The sequence below is a fragment of the Orycteropus afer genome, unplaced genomic scaffold (assembly GCF_000298275.1).
Source record: "Orycteropus afer afer isolate SDZICR_OR568_19922 unplaced genomic scaffold, OryAfe1.0 scaffold00187, whole genome shotgun sequence".
In the NCBI taxonomy this organism is placed as follows: domain Eukaryota; kingdom Metazoa; phylum Chordata; class Mammalia; order Tubulidentata; family Orycteropodidae; genus Orycteropus; species Orycteropus afer.
In genome coordinates this window covers 5,397,786-5,419,179 of record NW_006921774.1, presented here as the reverse complement: position 1 = coordinate 5,419,179, position 21,394 = coordinate 5,397,786, and the positions used below count along the sequence as shown (strand labels likewise).

The window sequence follows — 21,394 nt, the reverse complement described above, 5'->3', positions numbered from 1 at the left end:
GGGCCACAGTTTGGGATTTTTTGTTTTTTCCTTGTGGTGTTTGTCTGGAGTCTAGCAATTATTGTCTGAATACTTTCTGTCTTGTTAGACTTCCCTTGGTCCTTTTGCTACAGAGTTAGCTCTTGTTGGTGGTTTGTTTTGTTTTGTTTTCTTCCCTATACCTGTTGCATTTCCTGGTTGCTGACATCTCTGAGTCTAGAATATTTTGAGGCAAAAAAGAAGCCCAGGGAACTCAGCACTGTGTCCTTCCTTGGATCCTGAAGTCCCTAGCTTGATCGTCTTTTTTTTGTCCCTAGCTTGATCGTCTTATTTTTTCACTCTCCAGAGTCTTTTTCTGTTTGTTTTATATATAAGGTCCAGGGTTTTTAGTTTTACTTAGTGAGAAGAATAGGGGAAAGTATATCTATTTGATCTTCTTGAAAGTGAAAGCTTCTGATTGCTTTTTTTAAACTTGTGCTTTTGTGGAAGGAACTGGAAACTGAACTTGATACCACTGAATGTTTCCTATATTTTGTTGCTTAAAAAATAAGAATAAACATTAAAATATTCTCATTTTAGATAATTAGACTTGATAAAGCAAAGAACTACTACTTGGAGAAAATAATTTACAATAGCTCTCAAATTTAATGAAACAGAATCCATTAGCAGAGGCATGACTACAGATGGAGATTTTAAAAAATGTAAGATAACTTTTGTAATAAATTGAGGCTTTAGATTATCAAGTTATTAGGAAATAAAATTATTAAAAATTTATTCAAAAAGATGTAGTGAACCTGTGAAAATCACTATACAGGGAAGAAATGGACATGATTCATAAAATTAAGACAGTCTTCATTGTCTAATAACTTTAAGCTTAATTATTTCTTAGAGCATAAAAGACATGGAAAAAACACCCTAGTCAATTAATGAAGCACACCTTACCATATAATAATACCAAAACCTGACAAAAACTTCCCCTAAACAATTCCTGCAAAATATGTATTAATATTTGATATTTCTGCAGATTTGCTTCTCTCAACATGAGTTTGGAAACCCACTGCTCTGGAGTTGATCCCAACTCATGGTTACCTTTATAGGACAGAGTAGAACTGTCCCATAGGCTTTCAAAGGCTGTAAAAACTTTGCCAGAGCAGACTGCCTCATCTTTCTCCTATGGAGTGGCTAGTGGGTTCAAACTCTCTACCTTTTGGTTAACAGCCCATGGTTTAACAGCACCACCAGAGCTACTTGAGTTTGGAAAAGAGTGTGTTAAAAAATTAAAAGATATTTTTGAATGGTTCTTTCCTCACTCACCTATTCTCTGTTTTCCTTTTCCAGAGTCCCTGTTCTCATGTTTCTGAATAGCATGTTGTTGTTGTTGTTATGTGCCATCGAGTCGGACCCGACTGACAGCGACCCCTCCTTGGGTTTCTAAGGCAGTATCACTACAGAAGTAGATTGCCCCATCTTCCTTACGAGGAGTGGCTGGTGGGTTTGAACTGCCAGCCTTCTGGTTAGCAGTCAAGTGCCTTGGACACTATGCTACCCGAGCTCCCTCTGTATAGCATGCTTTTTGTAAAACCACTCCTGCAGACCCCCTCTCCTGCATATGACCCTCTTCTTTCCTGTATACACTTAAGACTGGCTTTCTTGTCCTGTATGCATATCATCACATAGAGCTGTCATCTTTTACAGCAACGAATGCTAAAGATCTTGCTGTTCAAGTTGATGAGAGAGAAAATCTCATTCAATCTTCTGTTGCTATGGGGGTAAAGGGAGCTGAGTACATGATACGAACAGGATTGCCATGGTCTAGTATTTGAGGGAAGTTAAAAGAGTTGACACTAGACCTATTACTTATATTCTTTTCTTGTAACTTAGAAAATTTTGATTGTCAGTGGATTTTGCTCTTCATTTATTCAGCAGACATTTCTTAGATACTTATTGGTTTAAGTCTTAAGTATATCTTAACCAAAAAACCAAACCAAACCAAACCCACTGCCACTGAGTCGATTCCTACTCATAGCGACCTCCATTGGGTTTCCGAGGCTGTACATCTTTCAGAAGTAGATTGTCCAGTCTTCCTTTTGCGGAATGGCTGGTGGGTTTGAAGTGCCAACCTTCTGGTTACCAGTCAAATGCCTTAGGCACTGCACCACCAGAGCTCCAGCAAGTGTATCTTAAAGAAAGGAAAGTGAAAGCAATAATCAGAATAGTCATGAAGTTTATTTTCAATCGCAGTCTATAAGCTTTGGCTTGAAGTTCAGTATTCATATGTTTAGCAAAATCTTTTTTGTAATTTTAAATTAATTTTCTAGGTCCAAATTTTATATTATCCATGTATTGGCAAACAAACAAACAAAATCATGGACTGTTTCTTTAAGGATCAGTTAAGAGAAGCTACTACTGTTAGGCAACACTGCTTCAAAATACGCTCCTTTGTGGAAAATAATTTAAAACAGGTAAGATGAAGTTTTATGTGATTTGGTATTTTTATATTATAACATGTGGAAATTACTCTGGAATAATTTCATATGGTGTTGTGCATCTCTACTAGTAGATCTAAGAGATTAGAAACTACGTTTACACAAATTGGTAACTTTTATAAGTTTAGGATTCAAAATGGTAGGATAGGTAGATAAAATTTTAGTCAAGAATAAATCTGAAAGAAAATCAGCTGGTACAGAATATGCAAATTATTTTTTCACTTTAATTCTTAAAGTACAAATACATAGGCATATTCTAACTACCAGAAGGCTGGCAGTTCAAACCACCAGCCACTCCTCAGAAGGAAGGTTAGGTAGTCTATTTCCAAAGTGATACCGCCTCGGAAACCCAAGGAAGGGTCACTATGAGTCGGGGCTGACTCAACGGCACATAACAGCAACAACATTACTTGAAACTTAATAAGGTGTGTGTGATTTATTTTGTTAAGTTTAATGTACATGAACCAATCATAGATATTGCAATTGGTTTACATCATCATTATTATTATAAATATTTGTTCAGAACTGATGGCCAAAAGAAAGGAAGAAAATTTCTTGTCACATGAAAATGCCAAAAGACCAAGAAAAGGAGAGGCAGAGGATTTTGATGGAGGTGGTGATGATTATAATGGTACCTCTACTTTGGTAAGTACAAAATTAGAAAATTATGTTTTTCTGTTGGTTTGTTTCTCACGTCTGAATTATATTTAGTATTTATTGATCATTCAAAATCAGGAAAGGTGATAAGATTTCGGGAGGCAGACAAGGCCCTAGCCCCCTAGAGCCAGGAAAGGGAAGGAGCGGCCGGGGACCACAGAGTGGCAGGTTCCAGGTAGGTATTAGGTAAGGGGAGCACCAGAAGTTTCCAACAGCTAATAGAGAGAAACTTATGTGTCAGTTTGTCATCCTTTGGGGCTTGCATGTTACTGTGAGGCTTGAGGCTGTGCCACCAGTGTTTCAGACATCAGCAGGGTTGTACATGGTGCACAGGTTTCAACTCAGGTTACAAACTAGGAACAAGGAAGAGGCCATCCACTTCTCAAAAATTGGCCAGGGAAAACCTTACGAATAGCAGAAAAACACTCTCTGATAAATTTCTTGGTACCTTTATGAATAGCTTGGAAACATTGTCCAACACAGTGCAGGAAGACGAGCCCCTTGGTTCAGGAGGCACTCGAAATAGGACTGGGAAAGAGCTGCCTCATCAGAGTAGAAGCAACTTCAATGATACAGATAAAATAAGTCTTTGAGGACTTCCATGTGCTGACATGGCATGACTGAAATTGAGGAGAAACAGCTGCAGACATCCGTTAATAATCGGAACGTGGAACGTACCAAGTATGAGTCTGGGAAAATTGGAAGTTGTCAGAAATGAAATGGAACACATATTGATATCCTAGGTACTAGTGAGCTGAAATGGACTGGTTTTGGGCATTTTGAATCAGACAACCATATGATTTACTATGCCTAACGTGACAATTTGAATAGGAATGGCATGGCATTCATCATCACAAAGGATGTTTCAAGATATGTCCTGAAGTACAAAGCTGTCAGTGATAGGATAATATCCATACGTCTACAAGGAAGACCCATTAATACTACTACTATTCAAATTTACGCATCAACCACCAAAGCCAAATATGAGGAAATTGAAGACTTTTATTAACTTCTGCAGTCTGAAATTGACTGAATGTGCAATCAAGATGTGTTGCTTATCACTTGTGGTAGTTAAGTTTGTGTGTCAACTTGGCTGGGACTGGTTGAGTGGCTGGGCAGCTGGTGGTAGTTACTCCCCAATCAATTCCATGGTGTGATCAACCACAAGCAGCTGAGTAGCTCCCTTTTGGATGTGGTTTGCTTCCTGTATATAAGGAGAAGCTTTGAGAATGGCCTCTAGCCTGTGGCACGCTTGGACCCTGCATGTAGCTGTGTCATTGCTCAGCAGCCTGCTATGCTCTGCTGACCTTGGGACTTACAATGGACTTAAGTTAATGGCCTGCCATGTGGTTTGGTAACATCGGGACTGTGCCCTTTTACTTGTCAATCTTGGGGTTTCTCAGCCTCAGCAGCCAGCAGTTGTCTGAGTGAAGAAATGCTTCTAGCTCCAGTGGGCCAGGAGCAGGAGGCAGAGCTAGATCCCAAGGTTGAGGGGCTTTCACCCAGCCTCTAGAGCCTGGCACTTTGATCTTGGACTTAAAGCCTCCAAATTGTAAGAATAAACTTCTGTTTGTTTAAGCCATCCCATTTGTGGTATATTTCTTGTCAGAGCAGCACTAGGTAACCAGAACATCACTGGTGATTGGAATGCAAAAGTTGGAAACAGAAGAATCTAGTTGGAAAGTTTGGCCTTGGTGACAGAAATAACGGTGGAAATCACAAGAAAGAATTTTGCAAGACTAACGACTTATTCATTGCAAATACCTTTTTTTCAACAACGCAGATGGCAACTATACATATGGACTTCACCAGATGGAGTACACATGAATAGGATGACTACATCTGTGGCAGCAGGAGATGGAAAAGCTCAGTGTCTTTAGCCAAAACTAGGCCAGGAGCTGATTGTGGAACAGACCATCAAGTGCTCATATGCAAGTTGAACTTGAAGTTGAAGACAATTAAAACAAGTCCACGAGAGCCAATATATGAACTTGGATATATCTCTCCTGAATTTAGAGACCATCTAAATAATAGATTTGATATATTGAACACCAGTGACTGAAAACCAGAAGAATTGTGGGATGACATCAGGGGTATCATCCATGAAGAAAGCAAGAGGTCATTAAAAATATGAGAAAGAAAGAAAAGACCAAAATGGATGTCAGAAGAGACTGAAACTTGCCCTTGAGTGGAGAGTAGCTAAAGCAAATGGAAAAAATGACAAGATAAAAGAGCTGAACAGAAGATTTCAAAGAGCAGCTTGAGCAGACAAAGCCAATTACTATAATGAAATGTGCAAAGACCAGGAGTTAGAAAACCAAAAGGGAAGAACACACTCTGGCATTTCTCAAGCTGAAAGAGCTGGAGGAAAATTTCAAGTCTTGAGTTGCAATATTGAAAGAGCCTATGGGCAAAATATTGAATGATGCAGGAAGCATCAAAAGAAGATGGAACAGTCACTGTACCAAAAAGAACTGGTTGATCTTCATCCATTTCAGGAGGTGGCATATGTTCAGGAACCAATGGTATTGAAGGGAGAAGTCAAAGCTGCACTGAAGGAATTGACAAAGAACAAGGCTCCAAGAATTGACAGAATACCCGTTGAGATGGTTCAACAAGTGGATGGCCCACTGGAGGCACTCACGCGGTTATGCCAAGAGATTTGCAAGACAGCTACATGGCCAACTGACTGGAAGAGCTCCATATTTGTACCCATTCCAAAGAAAGGTGATCCCACAGAATGTGGAAATTACCGAACAACATCATTAATATCGCATGCAAGTAAAATCTTTCTGAAGATAATTCAAAAGCGGTTGCAGCAATATATTCACAGAGAACTTCCAGAAATGCAAGCTGGATTCAGAAGAGGACGTGGAATGAGAGATATCATTGCAGATGTCAGATGGATCTTGGCTGAAACCAAAGAATACCAGAAAGATGTTTATCTGCATTTTATTGACCATGCCAAAGCATTTGATTGTGTGGATCATAACAAATTATGGATAACATTTAGAAGAATGGGAATTCCGGAACACTTGATTGTATTCATGAGGAACCTGTACATAGACCAGGAGGCTGTTGGTTGAACAGAAAAAGGGGATACTGCATGGTTTAAAATCAAGAAGGGGGTGCGTCAGAGTTGTATCCTTTCACCATACTTATTCAATCTGTATGCTGACTAAATAGAGAAGCTGGACTGTGTGAAGAAGAGTGTGGCATCAGGATTGGGGGAAGAATCGTTAACCTGCGACACACTGATGACACAACTTTGCTGAAAGTGAGGATGACTTAAAGCACTTACTGGTGAAGATTGAAGAATACAGTCTGCAGTATGGATTACATGTCAAGGTAAAGAAAACAAAAATCCTCAGAACCGGACCTATAAGCAGCATCACGGTAAATGGAGAAAAGATTGACATTGTCAAAGACTTCACATTGCTTAGTTCTACAATCAATACCAATGGAAGCAGCAGTTAAGACTTCAGATGATATACAGCACTGGGCAAATCAGCTGCAAAGGATCTCTTTCAAGTGCTGAAGAGCAAAGATGTCTGCTTGAGGACTGAGGTGCACCTGACACAAGCTATGGTATTTTCAGTCACCTCCTATGTACGTGAGAACTGGACAAGGAATAAGGAAGACTGAAGAAGAATTGATGCTTTTGAGCCGTGGTGTTCATGAAGAGTGCTGAAAGTACTGTGGACTGGGAAAAGAACTAACAAGTCTGTCCAGGAGCAAGTGCAGCCAGAATGCTCCTTGGAGGTGAGAATGGCCAAACTTCATCTCCCATACTTTGGTCACGTCAGAAAGGACCATTCCCTGGAGAAGGAATCTTGCTGGTAGGGTGGAGGGTTGACGAAAGAGGGGAAGGACCTCAACGAGATGGACTGACATGGTAGCAGTGGTGATGGGCTCAAGTATAGCAAGAATCATGGAGGTGGCTCAGGACAGGGCGGTGTTTCATTCATCTGTGCAGAGGGTCGCTGTGAGTTGGAGACAACTCAACAGCACCTAACAACAACAACAAAGTAAAATAAACCTGTTCTGTTTGATTTTGAGGTTTAGTTATTATTAGATAAAAATAATAGAGTAAAATCAGTGAAACAAAACTGGTTCCTTGGAAAGATCAATAAACTTGACAGTCTTCTAGTAAGACTGTCAAAGGGTAGAAAATAGAGAAGACACAAATAATCTTTTGATAGCATAGTGGCTAAGGCACTTGTCTGCTAACCAGAAGGCTAGTGGTTCAAACCCACCAGCCACTCCTTGGAAGGAAGGTTGGGCAGTTCTACTTCTGTAGTGATACCGCCTTGGAAACCCAAGGAGGGGTCGCTATGAGTCAGGGCCAACTTGATGGCACATAACAACAACAACAAGACTGACAAAGGGAAGAAAAGAGAGAAGATGCAAATAATCAATATCAGGAATAGAAGAGTTAGTATGACCATAGCCTGCAAACATCAAAAGGACAATAAGAGTTAACTTTATAACAGTTTGTTTATGTACGTATAACTTTGATGCAGGAGATTGGATTATTGACGGGACTGTGGAGAGCAATGCACTTTCAAAGCATTGAGATCAGCTGTATTTTTGAGTAGTGCCTGTTTCCTCCCTGGGTCACAATCCCAGGCACAGGAAATTTGGTTGCTATGCAATGTATGTGCTGCCCTTGTTTCTTATAGCCGTGACTGAACTTTTCAAACCAGTTTGAAGCATAGTTCACAAAAGGGAAAATTGATAAATAGGACATCATCAAAAATTTAAACTTTTGCTCTGCAAAAGACTGTTCAAATAATTGCAAACCAGACTACAGATTGGGAGAACATATTTGCAAACCACATAGCTGGCCAAAGCCCTGGTGGCACAATAGTTAAGCACTTGGCTACTAACCCAAAAGGTTGGTAGTTTGAACTCACCAGCTACTTCACTGGAGAAAGATGTGACAGTCTGCTTCTGTAAAGATTACAGCCTTGGAAACCTCATGAGACGGTTCTGCTGTGCCTTAATAGCGTCTCTATGAGTTGGAATTTACTTGATGGCAGTGGTTTTAGATTTGGTTAATTAACCAAGAACTAGTTTTCTGAGTATATAAGCATTTTCAAAATTCAATAGTTAAAAAGAAAATAATCCAGTTTGAAATTGGACAAAAAAGACTTAAGAGACATTTTACTGAAGAGGATAGACAAATGGCAAATAAGTACATGTAATCATATTTGTACCCAATGGAATGTCAAAATTATTGAAAATTATCAGGTAAAATTTTGCTGAAGATAATTCAGATTCAGTTATAACAGAAATTCAAGCTAGATTTGGAAGAGGGCATGGAATGAGTGGTATGATCTCTTTTGTCACATGGATCTTGGCTGAAAGCTGAGAAGCAGAGAGATGATTTCCTGGGTTTTATTGACTATGCAGAGGCATTTGACTATGTGAATCACGACAAATATGGACAATGTGATGATTTTATCCATTACTGTGTAACTACAAAGTGCAAGTGAGTACTGTGCCAAATTCTTGGTTAAAACTTTTATAAACTTTATCTAATTTAATCCTGACATATTCCTATAGAATATAAGCATTTTTATTTGCATTTTATAAGCTAGGAGACTATTCTTTACACATTGCCAGACATCATTCAGTTATCATAGTAAATGGCAGAAAAACAAAGTCAAAGAAAAGCAGTCTTTGCCTTTTAAGAACATGTACTCTTAGAATTAACTGTTTATGAATTGGGCTGTCATGTCAGATAATGAATTCTTTGTTCGAACCATGGCTAGATAATCATCTTTCAGGGATACTCTGAATATAATTCTGTATTTTTCAAGCAGTTTGACTACACCAGTGTTTTTCAGCCAGGGACACTTTGCCCCCAGGGACATTTGGCAGTGTCAAGATACGTGTTTTGTTGTTAGAACTGGAAGGCAGTGTGTGTGCTACAGGCCACTAGTGGATAGAAGCTTGGGATGCTGCTAAACATTCTACAATGTACAGGAAAGCCCCTTACAACAAAAAATTATCTGCCCCAAAATGTCACATTAGATCCTTTAGAACGAGTCTAATAAGTGATAATTTAATTTTGGAAGTAAATTTATTGGTTCTCTTAAATTGGTATGTTGTTATATGCCATTGAGTAGGACCGACTCATAGCGACCCTTCCTTGCATTTTCCAAGGCAGTAGCACTACGGAAGTAGACTGCCCAACCTTCCTTCCGGGGAGTGGCTGGTGGGTTTGAACTGCCAGCCTTCTGGTTAGCAGTCAAGTGCCTTAGGAATATAAAATGTTCCCATTTCCTTATATCTTATTCATTGGTTGAAGTTAACATTACTTACTTTCTGTGATTTTTTTCAGTGATAATACCGCTGGTCTTTTTTTTTTACCAGTAAGTGTTTAGATAATTACAATAAGTGAATTAGATAGATTGAGTTCTTCATTCTTTTTTATTTTTTATTAATAGACTGCAGCAGAAGTTGGAATAATTGAAGGTATTCAACTAAAAAACTTTATGTGTCATTCCATGCTTGGACCCTTTAAATTTGGTTCTAATGTTAACTTCGTCGTTGGAAACAATGGAAGTAAGTGTTTTTTGCCCTTCTTCTAATTTGACTTTGAGATTAGAATGCATTAAATTTTTGAAATAGGTGACCATTAGTGCAGATAAATGTTTGATTTATAAATTTATAACTTGTGGTTATAAATATTTTCAGTATTTACAGCCAGTCTGTGCTTTAAGAAAATAATGTGTTAACATAGCTTCCTAATTTATGCAGTAAGGATAAATATCTCCTTATTTTTTCGAATCTATCTATCTTGAAATTTGTACCACAAAAAATGTAGATAAGCAATTCTTACTACAGCGTATTGTACCTTCTCTCTATTAAGTGTTATAATAGAGCATAAATAAAGTGCTTTGCGAACCCAAAAGTAATAGTGACTAATTCTCATTTCTGTGGACAATGAAACTGTAAGAGAAAGTGGTATTTGTGGTATTTCTTAAATGAAAATTGCATAGTCTCATTGGAGAAGCAGAAGCTGAGATGTTCCAGGTAGAGAACATCAACAAAGGTTTGGAAAGGTAGAAATAGATGTGTCTGGAGAGTGGTTAATAACCTCATATGGCTTTATCATGTGGTAGATAGTGGAGAGGGGCAAACGCTGACACTGACAAGTTACATTGTAGATCACATTACTGATGATCTTGAATATTATGAGAAAGATTTTGAGATTATATTCAGAGAGATTATATTCTAAAACTCTATTTCAGTGTTAAGACAAATTCACATTTTAATTCTGAAATCTTTTTGCATTAGATACAAAGGTTAGCTATTTCTTTTTAATAATTTTTCTTTTTAATTCCTTCTTTTTAATAAATGTACTTTTTCAACTCTTTATTTCTTTAGGTGGGAAGAGTGCAGTACTGACAGCTCTCATAGTTGGTCTTGGTGGAAAAGCAATTGCTACTAATAGAGGATCTTCTTTAAAAGGCTTTGTAAAAGATGGACAAAAGTAAGTATTTGCTTTCTGCATATGTTTGCAGCTCTTTACTAATAAGCAGCTACTTTAGATTCCCAGTTCAGATAGATATTACTGGATAAGAAATGGCTTTTCAGAACAGGAGCAGAAGTGTCATATCCTTTCATTCTTTACTCTTGCCCCGTTTCCAGGATGGCCCATTGCTACCTATTGTCCTTTCCCGACAGATAGTTTGTGTAAATTATTGACATGTCAGTACGCACATAATACTCAAGTTTTGTTACCTTTCTGGAAGAACTACCAGTGATAAATTTATATACTGAAGGGAATATTAATATACTGTTTAAAGCAGTATTTATAAGCATTGGATTTTCCTGGATCTTGACCCAAATCCAGCATGAGCACATTAATGGGATAGTAACGACAGCAGAATCACTGATCAGCCAAGGTCCCTGCACAAAATTTCTGCCTCTAGCTCTCCAGAAAGTCCAAAAAAGTATTCTACTCTCTGACTTTGATTTTATATCCTCTACTCAGATGATGCCACCAGTGTGGACGGATTTGAAGACTCCAATCACAAGTCTAATTGTGGTCCATCTTAACCTTTGGTGAATGGTCATATAGCCACCCTATTTGATTTTAGGTATTTGTTATGCATTACCTTTGCATAAGCCAAAACCAAACCAAGCTCACTGCCATTGAGTCAATTCTGACTCATAGCGACCACGACTGGGTTTCTAAGGCTATAAATCTTTACAGAAGCAGACTGTCTCATATTTATTCTGTGGAGCAACTGATGGGTTAGAACCACTGACATTTTGGTTAGCAGCTAAATGCCTTAATCCGTATACCAGATTTGCATCATTATTGACTTCGGGCTTGTTGCCCACTAGCAGCACTGTCTTCAAGCTGATCTCTTTATTCTTTTTAATGTACCATGGATACCTCTGAAAGGATCTTTGTTTCTGACATCAACTAGATGTCCCACACTTGGTCATACCTGCACCAAGTGTGAGAACTATTCCCACTGCTTATTCTTCTCTCTTGTGCCTCATGCCTAGAAATATTGAAACATTTATAATTAACATATTTTTTCCCCATATAATTGTCTTTCCTTCTGCTTGGTGTTATAGCCATTCAGCATTTCACTTTTTTGGTTTTTTTTTTTTTCCCCACATTATTATTATTTTTCAAATTAAGGAATGAGGATAGAATATGAATCAGAATCAGGAGCTTTTTATCCATTGCTCAAAAGCCTTAGCTTTTATAACCCTGAGCAAAGGTTTCAACTTGACTCAAGGGAAGAACAGACACACAGAAAATAATTTCCCATGCTGTATGGCCTTAGAAGGTAACTATTTGTTAACAGTTGTCTAGCATATTTTGTCTCCCTTCATCTTTTTAGTGCTCCAACTCACCAAGGTCTTCTCTCCCTTAGCAAAATTATGTCTGAAGCAAAGAATTAGTTATTATAACACTTTCAGTTAATGTTTCCAACTATTTTAATTCATTATAATTTATTAACTCATTTCTCATTTGTACAAACAGTCATCTGGTCTCCCTGGCCAGATAACACATTGATTTTTCAAATAGAAGTTGCAGTAAGAAATTGTTTTTTGTGACCATTAAACATTTTATGTCTCAATTAAATACTTCTGATACTTTTCCATTTGGAAAGTACCTGGATGAAAGAAGAATCTTTGTTTGTAAGACCCATCTTCTTAATGCCACTTAATAAAAAAACTGGCTTACGCAAATCACCAACTTTTAAGGACACAGCTGCCTGCAGAGGGGGAAAATATAGTAATTTAAAAGAGTTAATAACAGTTTAAAACTTTAATCTGAACTTAATCTCTTCTTTATTGACTTTGTCCTAAAAAAGTAGCTAAGAACAGAGCTTTCCAAACACAGTAGTATTACTCTTATGGATCCCTTCCTCATTTAAAACATTTTGTATCTGTAAAATTCTTCTTTTTATAGTCTCTGATTCTCTTGTTACTTTTATGCAGAATAGGTGCATTGAGGCTTTCAGTTCTGTTCTTACTCTATTTCACATCTAAAATCTATGCAGTAATTCCATTCTGTCTCTAGCATGCTGGTAAGTATGGCATAGGACTGAGGAGTCTTAAGGGCTTCTCATCCCCTTTATGCTCCATTTCAAACAAAATAATCTCTAGTATCAGAAGCTCTGGTAGCATAGTGCCTAAGGCACACTTGACTGCTAACCAGAAGGCTGGCGGTTCGAACCCACCAGCCACTCCTCAGAAGGAAGGGTGGGCAATCCTACTTCCGTAGTGATACTGCCTCGGAAACCCAAGGAGGGGTCGCTATGAGTCGGGGCCGACTCGACGGCACACAACAACAACAACAATAAGTGTCAGAGTATGAGTTTCAACTCTCCTTAGAGATACTTGACTAGTATGAATGGCAGAAGCCAGAAAATGGTGCCTTGGGACATCTTACATGAGGCTAATGCCTTTGATTATCCACCAACCCTTTCCGGTGGTATGGGGATAATGAATGAATTCTCCTAATATATCTTCTCCCATGCAGACCTCTCTCAGTGACCCAGAGTCTCATGCTTCTTGCTATTCAGATTCTTCTTGAACATGTTCATTCTTCCTCCTTTGCCTTCCTGACACTAGACCTGGTGGTACTGAGATCTCTCCACTAGTCCTACTTTTGACGTGTAGCATTGTGAGTGGGTTGTGGAGGGATGAGAACTCATACTCCTGCCATACATTCCTGATTTATTTAGCCAAGGATACAGAACTTACTGCAGATAAGCAAATGCAGAGAAGGAGCACAAATATATGATATTTTTACCTGGCTTTAAAAAATCTAATTCCTTGTTTACTATGTGTGTGCTGCTCCCAGTTACCTCTATGCAGATAGGTGCTGTCAGACTTGAAAAAGAAGCCAACTGTCTGTTATAATACTAGGCAACTATACGAATAGCCCAGAAACACTGTCTGATACAGTGTAGGAGGATAAGCCACTTAGGTCAGAAGGCATTTAAAATATGACTGGGAAAAAGTGGCATCATCAAAGTAGAACTAACCTTACTGGTATGAATAAAATAAAGCTTTCGAGACCTCCAATTTTGATGTAACATGACTCAAATTGAGGAGAAACAGCTGCAAACATCCCTTAATAATTAGAACATGGAATGTACGAAGTATGAATCTAGGAAAATTGGAAGTTGTCAAAAATGAAATGTAATGCATAAAGATTGATATCCTAGGCGTTAGTGAGCTGAAGTAGACTGGTTTTGGCCATTTTGAATTAGACAACCATGTGATCTACTGTGTTGGGAATCACAATTTGAAGAGGAATGGCGTGGCATACATCCTCACAAAGGCTATTTCAAGATCTGTCCTAGGGTACAATGCTGTCAGTGATAGAATAGTATCCATATGTCTACAAGGAAGACCAGTTAATACGACTATTAATCAAATTTATGCACCAACCACCAAAGCCAAAGATGAGGAAATTGAAGATATTTACCAACTTCTGCAGTCTGAAATTGACCAAACGTGCAAACAAGATGTGTTGCTTAATACTGGTGACTGGAATGCAAAAATTGGAAACAAAAGAAGAGTCACTGGTAGTTGGAAAATTTGGCCTTGGTGACAAATAATGCTGGAGATCACATGAAAGAATTTTGCAAGACCAGTGACTTACTCGTTGCAAATAGCTTTTTTCAACAACACAAATGGCAGCTATACACGTGGACTTTACCAGATGGGATGCACAGGAATCAGATTGACTACATCTGTGGCAAGAGGTGATGGAAAAGCCCAATATCGTCAGCCAAAACCAGGTGGGGAGCTGATTGTGCAAAAGACCATCAACTGCTCATATACTTGAAGTTGAAGACAATGAAAACAAGTTGATGAGAGCCAAAAAATGATCTGGAATGTATCCCTCCTGAATTTAGAGACCATCTGAAGAACAGATTTGATTAATTGAACACCAGCGACCAAAAACCAGAAGAATTGTGGGATGACATCAAGATCATCATCCATGAAGAAAGCAAGAGGTCATTAAAAAGACAAGAAAAAAAGAAAAGACCAAAATGGATGTCAGAAGAGACTGAAACTTGCCCTTGAGTGGAGAGTAGCTAAAGCACATGGAAGAAATGACAAGATAAAAGAGCTGAACAGAATATTTCAAAGAGCAGCTCTAGCAGACAAAACCAATTACTATAATGAAATGTACAAAGACTTGGAGTTGGAAAACCAAAAGGGAAGAACACACATGGCACTTCTCAAGCTGAAAGAACTGAGGAAAAAATTTAAGCTTTGAGTTGCAGTACTGAAAGAATCTATGGGCAAAATATTGAATGATGCAGGAAACATCAAAAGAAGATGGAAGGAATATACAGTCACTGTACCAAAAAGAACTGGTCGATTTTCATCCATTTCAGGAGGTGACATATGATCAAAAACCAATGATATTCAAGTAGGATGTTGAAGCAGCACTGAAATAATTGCTGAAGAACAGGACTCCAGGAATTGATGGAATACCCACTGAGATGTTTCAACAAATGGATGGCCCACTGGAGGCACTCACTCGGTTATGCCAGGAGATTTGGAAGACAGCTACATGGCCAAGTAACTGGAAGAGATCCATATTTGCACCCATTCCAAAGAAAGGTGATCCCACAGAATGTGGAAATTATTGAACAGTATCATTAATATTGCATGCAAGTAAGATCTTACTGAAGATAATTCAAAAAGGGTTGCAGCAGTGTATTGACAGAGAACTTCCAGAGGTGCAAGCTGGATTCAGAAGAGGACATGGAACAAGGGATGTCATAGCTGCTGTCAGATGGATCTTGGCTCAAGGCAAAGAATACCAGAAAGATGTTTACTTGTGTTTTATTGAGTATGCAAAAGCTTTTGATTGTGGGATCATAACAAATTATGGGTAACATTGAGAATTATGAGAGTTCCAGAAGACTTAATTGTACCCATGAGAAACCTGTACATAGACCAGGAGGCTGTCGTTCAAACAGAACAAGGGGGTACTGCATGGTTTAAAATCAGAAAGGGGTGTGTCAGGGTTGTATCCTTTCACCAAACTTATTCTGTATGCTGACCAAATAATCCGAGAAGCTGGATTATATGAAGAAAAACGTAGCATCAAGATTGGAGGAAGTATCATTAACAACCTGCGATATGCTGACGACACAACTTTGCTGAAAATGAGAATGACTTGAAGCAGCTACTGATGAAGACTGAAGAATACAATCTGCAGTGTGGGTTACATTTCAATGTAAAGAAAACAAAAATCTTCACAACTGGACCTATAAGCAGTATCACGATAAATGGAGAAAAGATTGAAGTTGTCAAAGACTTCACATTGCTTGGTTCTACAATCAATGCCAATGGAAACAGCAGTCAGCACATTAGAAGATGTGTAGCACTGGGCAAGTTGGCTGTAAAAGACCTCTTTCAAGTGCTGAGGAGCAAAGATGTCGCCTTGAGGACTAGGGTGTGCCTGACACAAGCCATGATATTTTCAGTCACCTCATACACATGTGAGAGCTGGACAATGTATAAGGAAGATTGAAGAAGAATTGATGTTTTTGAGTTGTGGTGCTGGCAAAAATGCTGAAAGTACCATGAGCTGCTAAAAGAACTAACAAATCTGCCCTGGAGGAAGTGCAGCCACAAAGCTCCTTGGAAGCAAAAATAGCCAGATTTTGTCTCACCTACTTTGGTGATGTTATCAGAAGGGACCATTCCCTGGAGAAAGAGGTCATGCTTGGTAACGTGGAGGGTTGATGAACGAAGGGATGGCCCTTAATGAGATGGCTGCGGTAATGGGCTCAAGTATAGCAAGGATCATACAGCTGGAGCAGGACCAGGCAGTGTTTTGTTATGCTGTGCATGGGGTTGCTGAGTCAAAGATGTCTGGATGGCATCTAACAACATCAACAACTGCAAAAGGCATTTGGTGTAAAGGTACAAAGTTATATATCTTGGAATCTGAGGAGTGGAAGTGCAGCTTGGTCTCATGAGGTAACAGAATTAAACTGGAGAACCAAGTATCTTCTGTCTCTGTCTTTGTTTTTGTGTCTTTGCCTTTCTGTGTCTTTGTCTCTGGACATCTTTCTTTCTCCATGTCCCTTTCTTTGTTTCATCAGCGTCTTCTTTCATTATTTCTGTGATATGTATATTCTGTCTTATTCTTTAGAAAAGTCTTTGTCACTCTGTGTGTCCATGTGTGCAGGCATTTATGTCATAACTGTGTGTGTTATATGAATGTAAGGAAGTAGTTTTGCATTCTCTGTGTCTCTGAATCACTCTGCTAATACCTTTTGAGTTGTATTTGTGTCTTTCTAGGCTTTCCCAAACTCTTATTTGTTCTATGTTCCTGCTTCTCTCTGTAGTCTATTTTATAGACTCTCCTACTTGATTATTTTATACTATATAATAATAATATATTATACTTTGTGATAGCTCTGGTGGTATAGTGCCTAAGGTATTTGACAGTTAACCAGAAGGCTGATGTTTCAAACCCACCAGCCACTGCTTGGAAGGAAGATTGGGCAATCTACTTCCGTAGTGTTACCACCTTGGAAACCCAAGAAGGGGTTGCTATGAGTCAGATCCAACTTGACGGCAGTGAGTTTTTGGTTGTGGTTGTTGTTGTTGTTGTTATGTGCCATCAAGTCGAACCCAACTCATAGCGACCCCTCGTTGGGTTTCCGAGGCAGTATCACTACGGAAGTAGATTGCCCCATCTTCCTTCCGAGGAGTGGCTGGTGGGTTTGAACTGCCAGCCTTCTGGTTAGCAGTCAAGTGCCTTAGGCACTAAGCTTCAAACTTTTTCTCCAAAGAATCTCCATCTCCAGATTTGGTAATGTCTTAATTTGAACTTTCTGAAAAATCTTTTTATTTTTAAATAATTTCAGATTTACATAAGTGTTGCAGTTAACACTGATAGAGTATTGTTAGCTAAATTATAGACTTTCTTTTAATTTTACCAGTTTTTCTTAATTTGAATTTTTGCAGATTCGCTCAGTTAGGGTCAGGTTGTATGCATAGCCCTTGGGGGGCAGTATAGGGAGGTAGTATTCTGTAAAGATACAGCTGTCTAACCCCCTCTTTCTGCTAGGGTACTTGCAAGAGCTGGGCAAACATCTCAGTATATGCAGTGTAGTGTATAATAAAGATCATCTTTAGTATTTTTTTCCACATTTCCTGCAAATGGTAACAGTTTTTTAGTATACATTAATGAAAACAGGAGTGTTGTGTCAGAGATTCCATTTAATTACTAGTTAAAACAGTTTTGTAAGATGTTTGGGTGCTAACCAGAAGGTCAGTGGTGCAATCCTGCCATACTAGCTGTTCCACAGGAGGAAGATGAGGCAGTCCACTTCCATAAAGATTTATAGCCTTGGAAAGCCAGTGGGTGACAGTGTGCTTACTGGGTAAAACAGTTTTACATTTAAGGACTTAAGCATTTTGGCAGATGCTCATAAGAAGTAGAGAAAATTTTATTTGCTTTTGTGTTTAAGAAATTTATAATATATATTTGTTACTGTCCTGAATCAACATCTTTTTTCTTTCTTTTTCTACAAAATTCTATTTTAACAGATGTTAAAGAAGAACCGTAGCTTGAAATATAAACTCAAGTTTAATAAAGATCGATTTTTTCCTATAATCTTAAAATATGCATGGCTGTAGTCCTTGAAGCTTCTTTAAACATTATAAGAGAGGCTATAAATTACGAAAACTTAAACCCTTAACATTCATTGTGTGTTTAGCTCCACTATATTTTTTAAAAATAATTCTTTTGTAATGTTGATAAAGGTGTAAGACATTTGAGGTTTATTTTACATTTCTTGATCTCACATACTTTCCTTTTATTAAAAAAAAAATTAGTGTAAAGTAATTGAAAAATTCAAGTTACTTCCCTTGTTTCTAATCCTATTAGAAAATGTTACTTCACCCTGATTATTATATCATCAGTATATTCTTTAAAGCTTAATGTCAGCATGATACTTTACTATGGAATTCAAAGTAGCAGTATAATATTACTATACAGTGCCTACAGGAAACTGTATTACATATCTACACAATTTGAAACATTGAAAATTTTGTTTTTTTGTGTGCGAATATGGTGTTTCTATTATGGACAAAATAAGTAAGTATTTTTCCTATGAGGTTTTTTCTTAATTACAACTTTGTTTTTTTGTTAGACATAACATCGTTAACATTATTCTGTAGTAGACTAGCAGCCATCAGCTGCTGATATAAAACTTATTTTAAAATGAATTAGTCACATTGCTTGAGGCATTTGAAAATTCTGAATATTCTCGTAAGGTAGTATTGTAATTGCGTTGTACTTTCATATGACTTTGCTTAACTTCACTGTTTTAGCTCAGCAGATATCTCAATAACATTAAGGAACAGAGGAGATGACGCATATAGAGCAAATGTTTATGGTGACTCTATAATTGTGCAACAACATATCAGCATGGATGGAAGTCGATCTTACAAACTAAAAAGTGAAACAGGTTTGTTGTGAATTTAAGTTCATTTCATATAAAATACCAATTAAATACATTTAATACCAGTTAAAGAAAGTGATTGTGTTGGTACTCACTGAAAGAGTGCTTCTTCTGAGTCTCTTGAAAACTCTTTCTTGTAAGATGATTGGTTGCTTATATGTGTATATGATATGTGTGTACATATATTACACATAGTTGTTTTATTAGAAGAATTTTTGTAAATTTGAAACAGAGTATGCCATTTTGCTCTTACCTTGTGGTCCCCCCTTTTTCCCCTCTAGTTTGTATAGCATATGAAAAGAAAGAGTAAAATTTGGAAAAGGGCATAAAGGAAGAGGTAAATGTAAAGAGTATGAAAAGAAGAGATAGGTGAGGAGCAAAATGCCCTATGTGAGGAAGAGAAACACTGTCACTACATTTGTGTGCTTATTCCTATTCATGTACCTATGCCATGATTAGCATGTGACCCTAGTTCATTCAGATTTCTGTATACCTCAGTGGTACCTTTATTCTTACCTTTATTTTATAAATATTTGTTTTTGTACTTCTTAGAAATACAATAATAAAAGATATTTTATTATGTTTCTCATAACTTAGGGACTGTGGTTTCTACTAAGAAAGAAGAACTGATTGCAATTCTTGATCATTTTAACATTCAGGTAATTATCAAATTTGTGTTTCAGGTCAATTCATGCAACTGGTTATTTTGTTGTGATTTCATTTGTAGTGTAGAAAGAATTAAAATGGTCTCTTATGAGTAAGTTGACCACTAGGGTGAATATGTATAATTATTATTAATGAGGTTCTTTAAAATTTATTGATCTAACAGGAATTTTCAATATATATAACACCTTAAATTTAATAAAACAGTTAAGAACATCTAGTATGTGCTAAAAGTTATGTTAATAAAGTTGTAAAGTTGCATTTGTTTTGCTACCCTAGTAAGAATAATATCATAGTTTCCTAAACTTGGTTGCTAACTCTTCTAGGAAGCAAATTTATTCTAGAAAGATAAAACGTTTCTCTATACCTTTTGGAATTATTAATCACACCTATAGGTCAAAAGGTTGAGTCGTTTTGAAGATGCTTAGGCAGAGTTAATTTGAAATAGGGCACATATAGTCTTAGGACATGACATTGGAATTTTTTTAGAGGTCATCTGATCCAGACCCTGACCCTTTATTTTGCAGGTGAGAAGCTGGGAACCAGAAAAAGGGAATTTGTACTTTACATTGTCTGGTAGCATAGTGGCTAAGACACTTGCCTGCTAACCAGAAGGCTGGCGGTTCAAACCCACCAGCCACTCCTCGGAAGGAAGGTTGGGCAATCCTACTTCCGTAGTGATACTGCCTCGGAAACCCAAGGAGGGGTCGCTATGAGTCGGGGCCGACTCGACAGCACATAACAACAACAACAACAGGTGTTTACTAGCACAACTTGGATTGGGATTCAGGAAGCTTTGTTTTATTTAATGTTGTATTCATTGTACCATACTTCCAGGGTTAAGAACACCAAGATTAGTCATCAAGAAAAAAGAACAGTTATCTCTTTCCAATTTGATTTAGAACTAAGATGTTAGAAAAACTTCTATGATAGTAAAAATATTCTACTTCTGTGCTACCCAGTGGGGTAACCAATAGCCACATAAAATTATTGAACACTTGGAATGTGGCTAGAATGACTGAGGAGTTGAATTTTAAAATAATAATAGCCATATGTGGCTAATGTGTCCATATTAGACTGTAGAAAAATAGAAGAGTATCAAAATCTAGAGAAAAGGCACAGCAAACAAATTTCAAACTGGAATGCAGGAAAGTGAGATTCAGTTTATTAAGTAAGCTGAGAAGAAACAGCTGCAAATATCTGTTAATAATTGGAACATGGAATGTATGAAGTATGAATCTTTGAAAATTGGAAATTGTCAAAAATGAAATGTAACACATAAAGATGGATATCCTAGGCAATAATGAGCTGAAATGGACTGGTTCTGGCCCTTTTGAATCAGACAGTCAAATGATCTGCTATGCTGGGAATGACAAATTGAAAAGAATGGCGTGGCATTCATCCTCAGAAAGAATGTTTCAGGATCTATCCTGAAGTATATTATTCTGTTAAACCAAAACCAAACCAAACTCACTGCCATTGAGTTGAACCCGACTTATAGCAACCCCTCCTTGGGTTTCTGAGGTGGTATCTTTATGGAAGTAGATTGCCCAACCTTCCTTCTGAGGAGTGGCTGATGGGTTTGAACTGCCAGCCTTCTGGTTAGCAGTC

At 37.8% G+C, this 21,394-nt stretch overlaps 1 protein-coding gene across 1 annotated transcript in view; it reads left to right on the top strand.

The window, feature by feature from the left end:
* Positions 1-2,993: 2,993 nt before the first annotated feature.
* Positions 2,994-21,394, top strand: part of SMC6 (structural maintenance of chromosomes 6) — a 113,308-nt gene continuing 94,907 nt past the window's right edge. The window contains exons 1-5 of the mRNA XM_007947490.1: positions 2,994-3,110; positions 9,578-9,695; positions 10,521-10,626; positions 18,990-19,126; positions 19,718-19,779. Of these exons, the coding sequence (XP_007945681.1) occupies positions 2,994-3,110; positions 9,578-9,695; positions 10,521-10,626; positions 18,990-19,126; positions 19,718-19,779 (540 nt within the window). The remainder of the gene's footprint in view (positions 3,111-9,577; positions 9,696-10,520; positions 10,627-18,989; positions 19,127-19,717; positions 19,780-21,394) is intronic.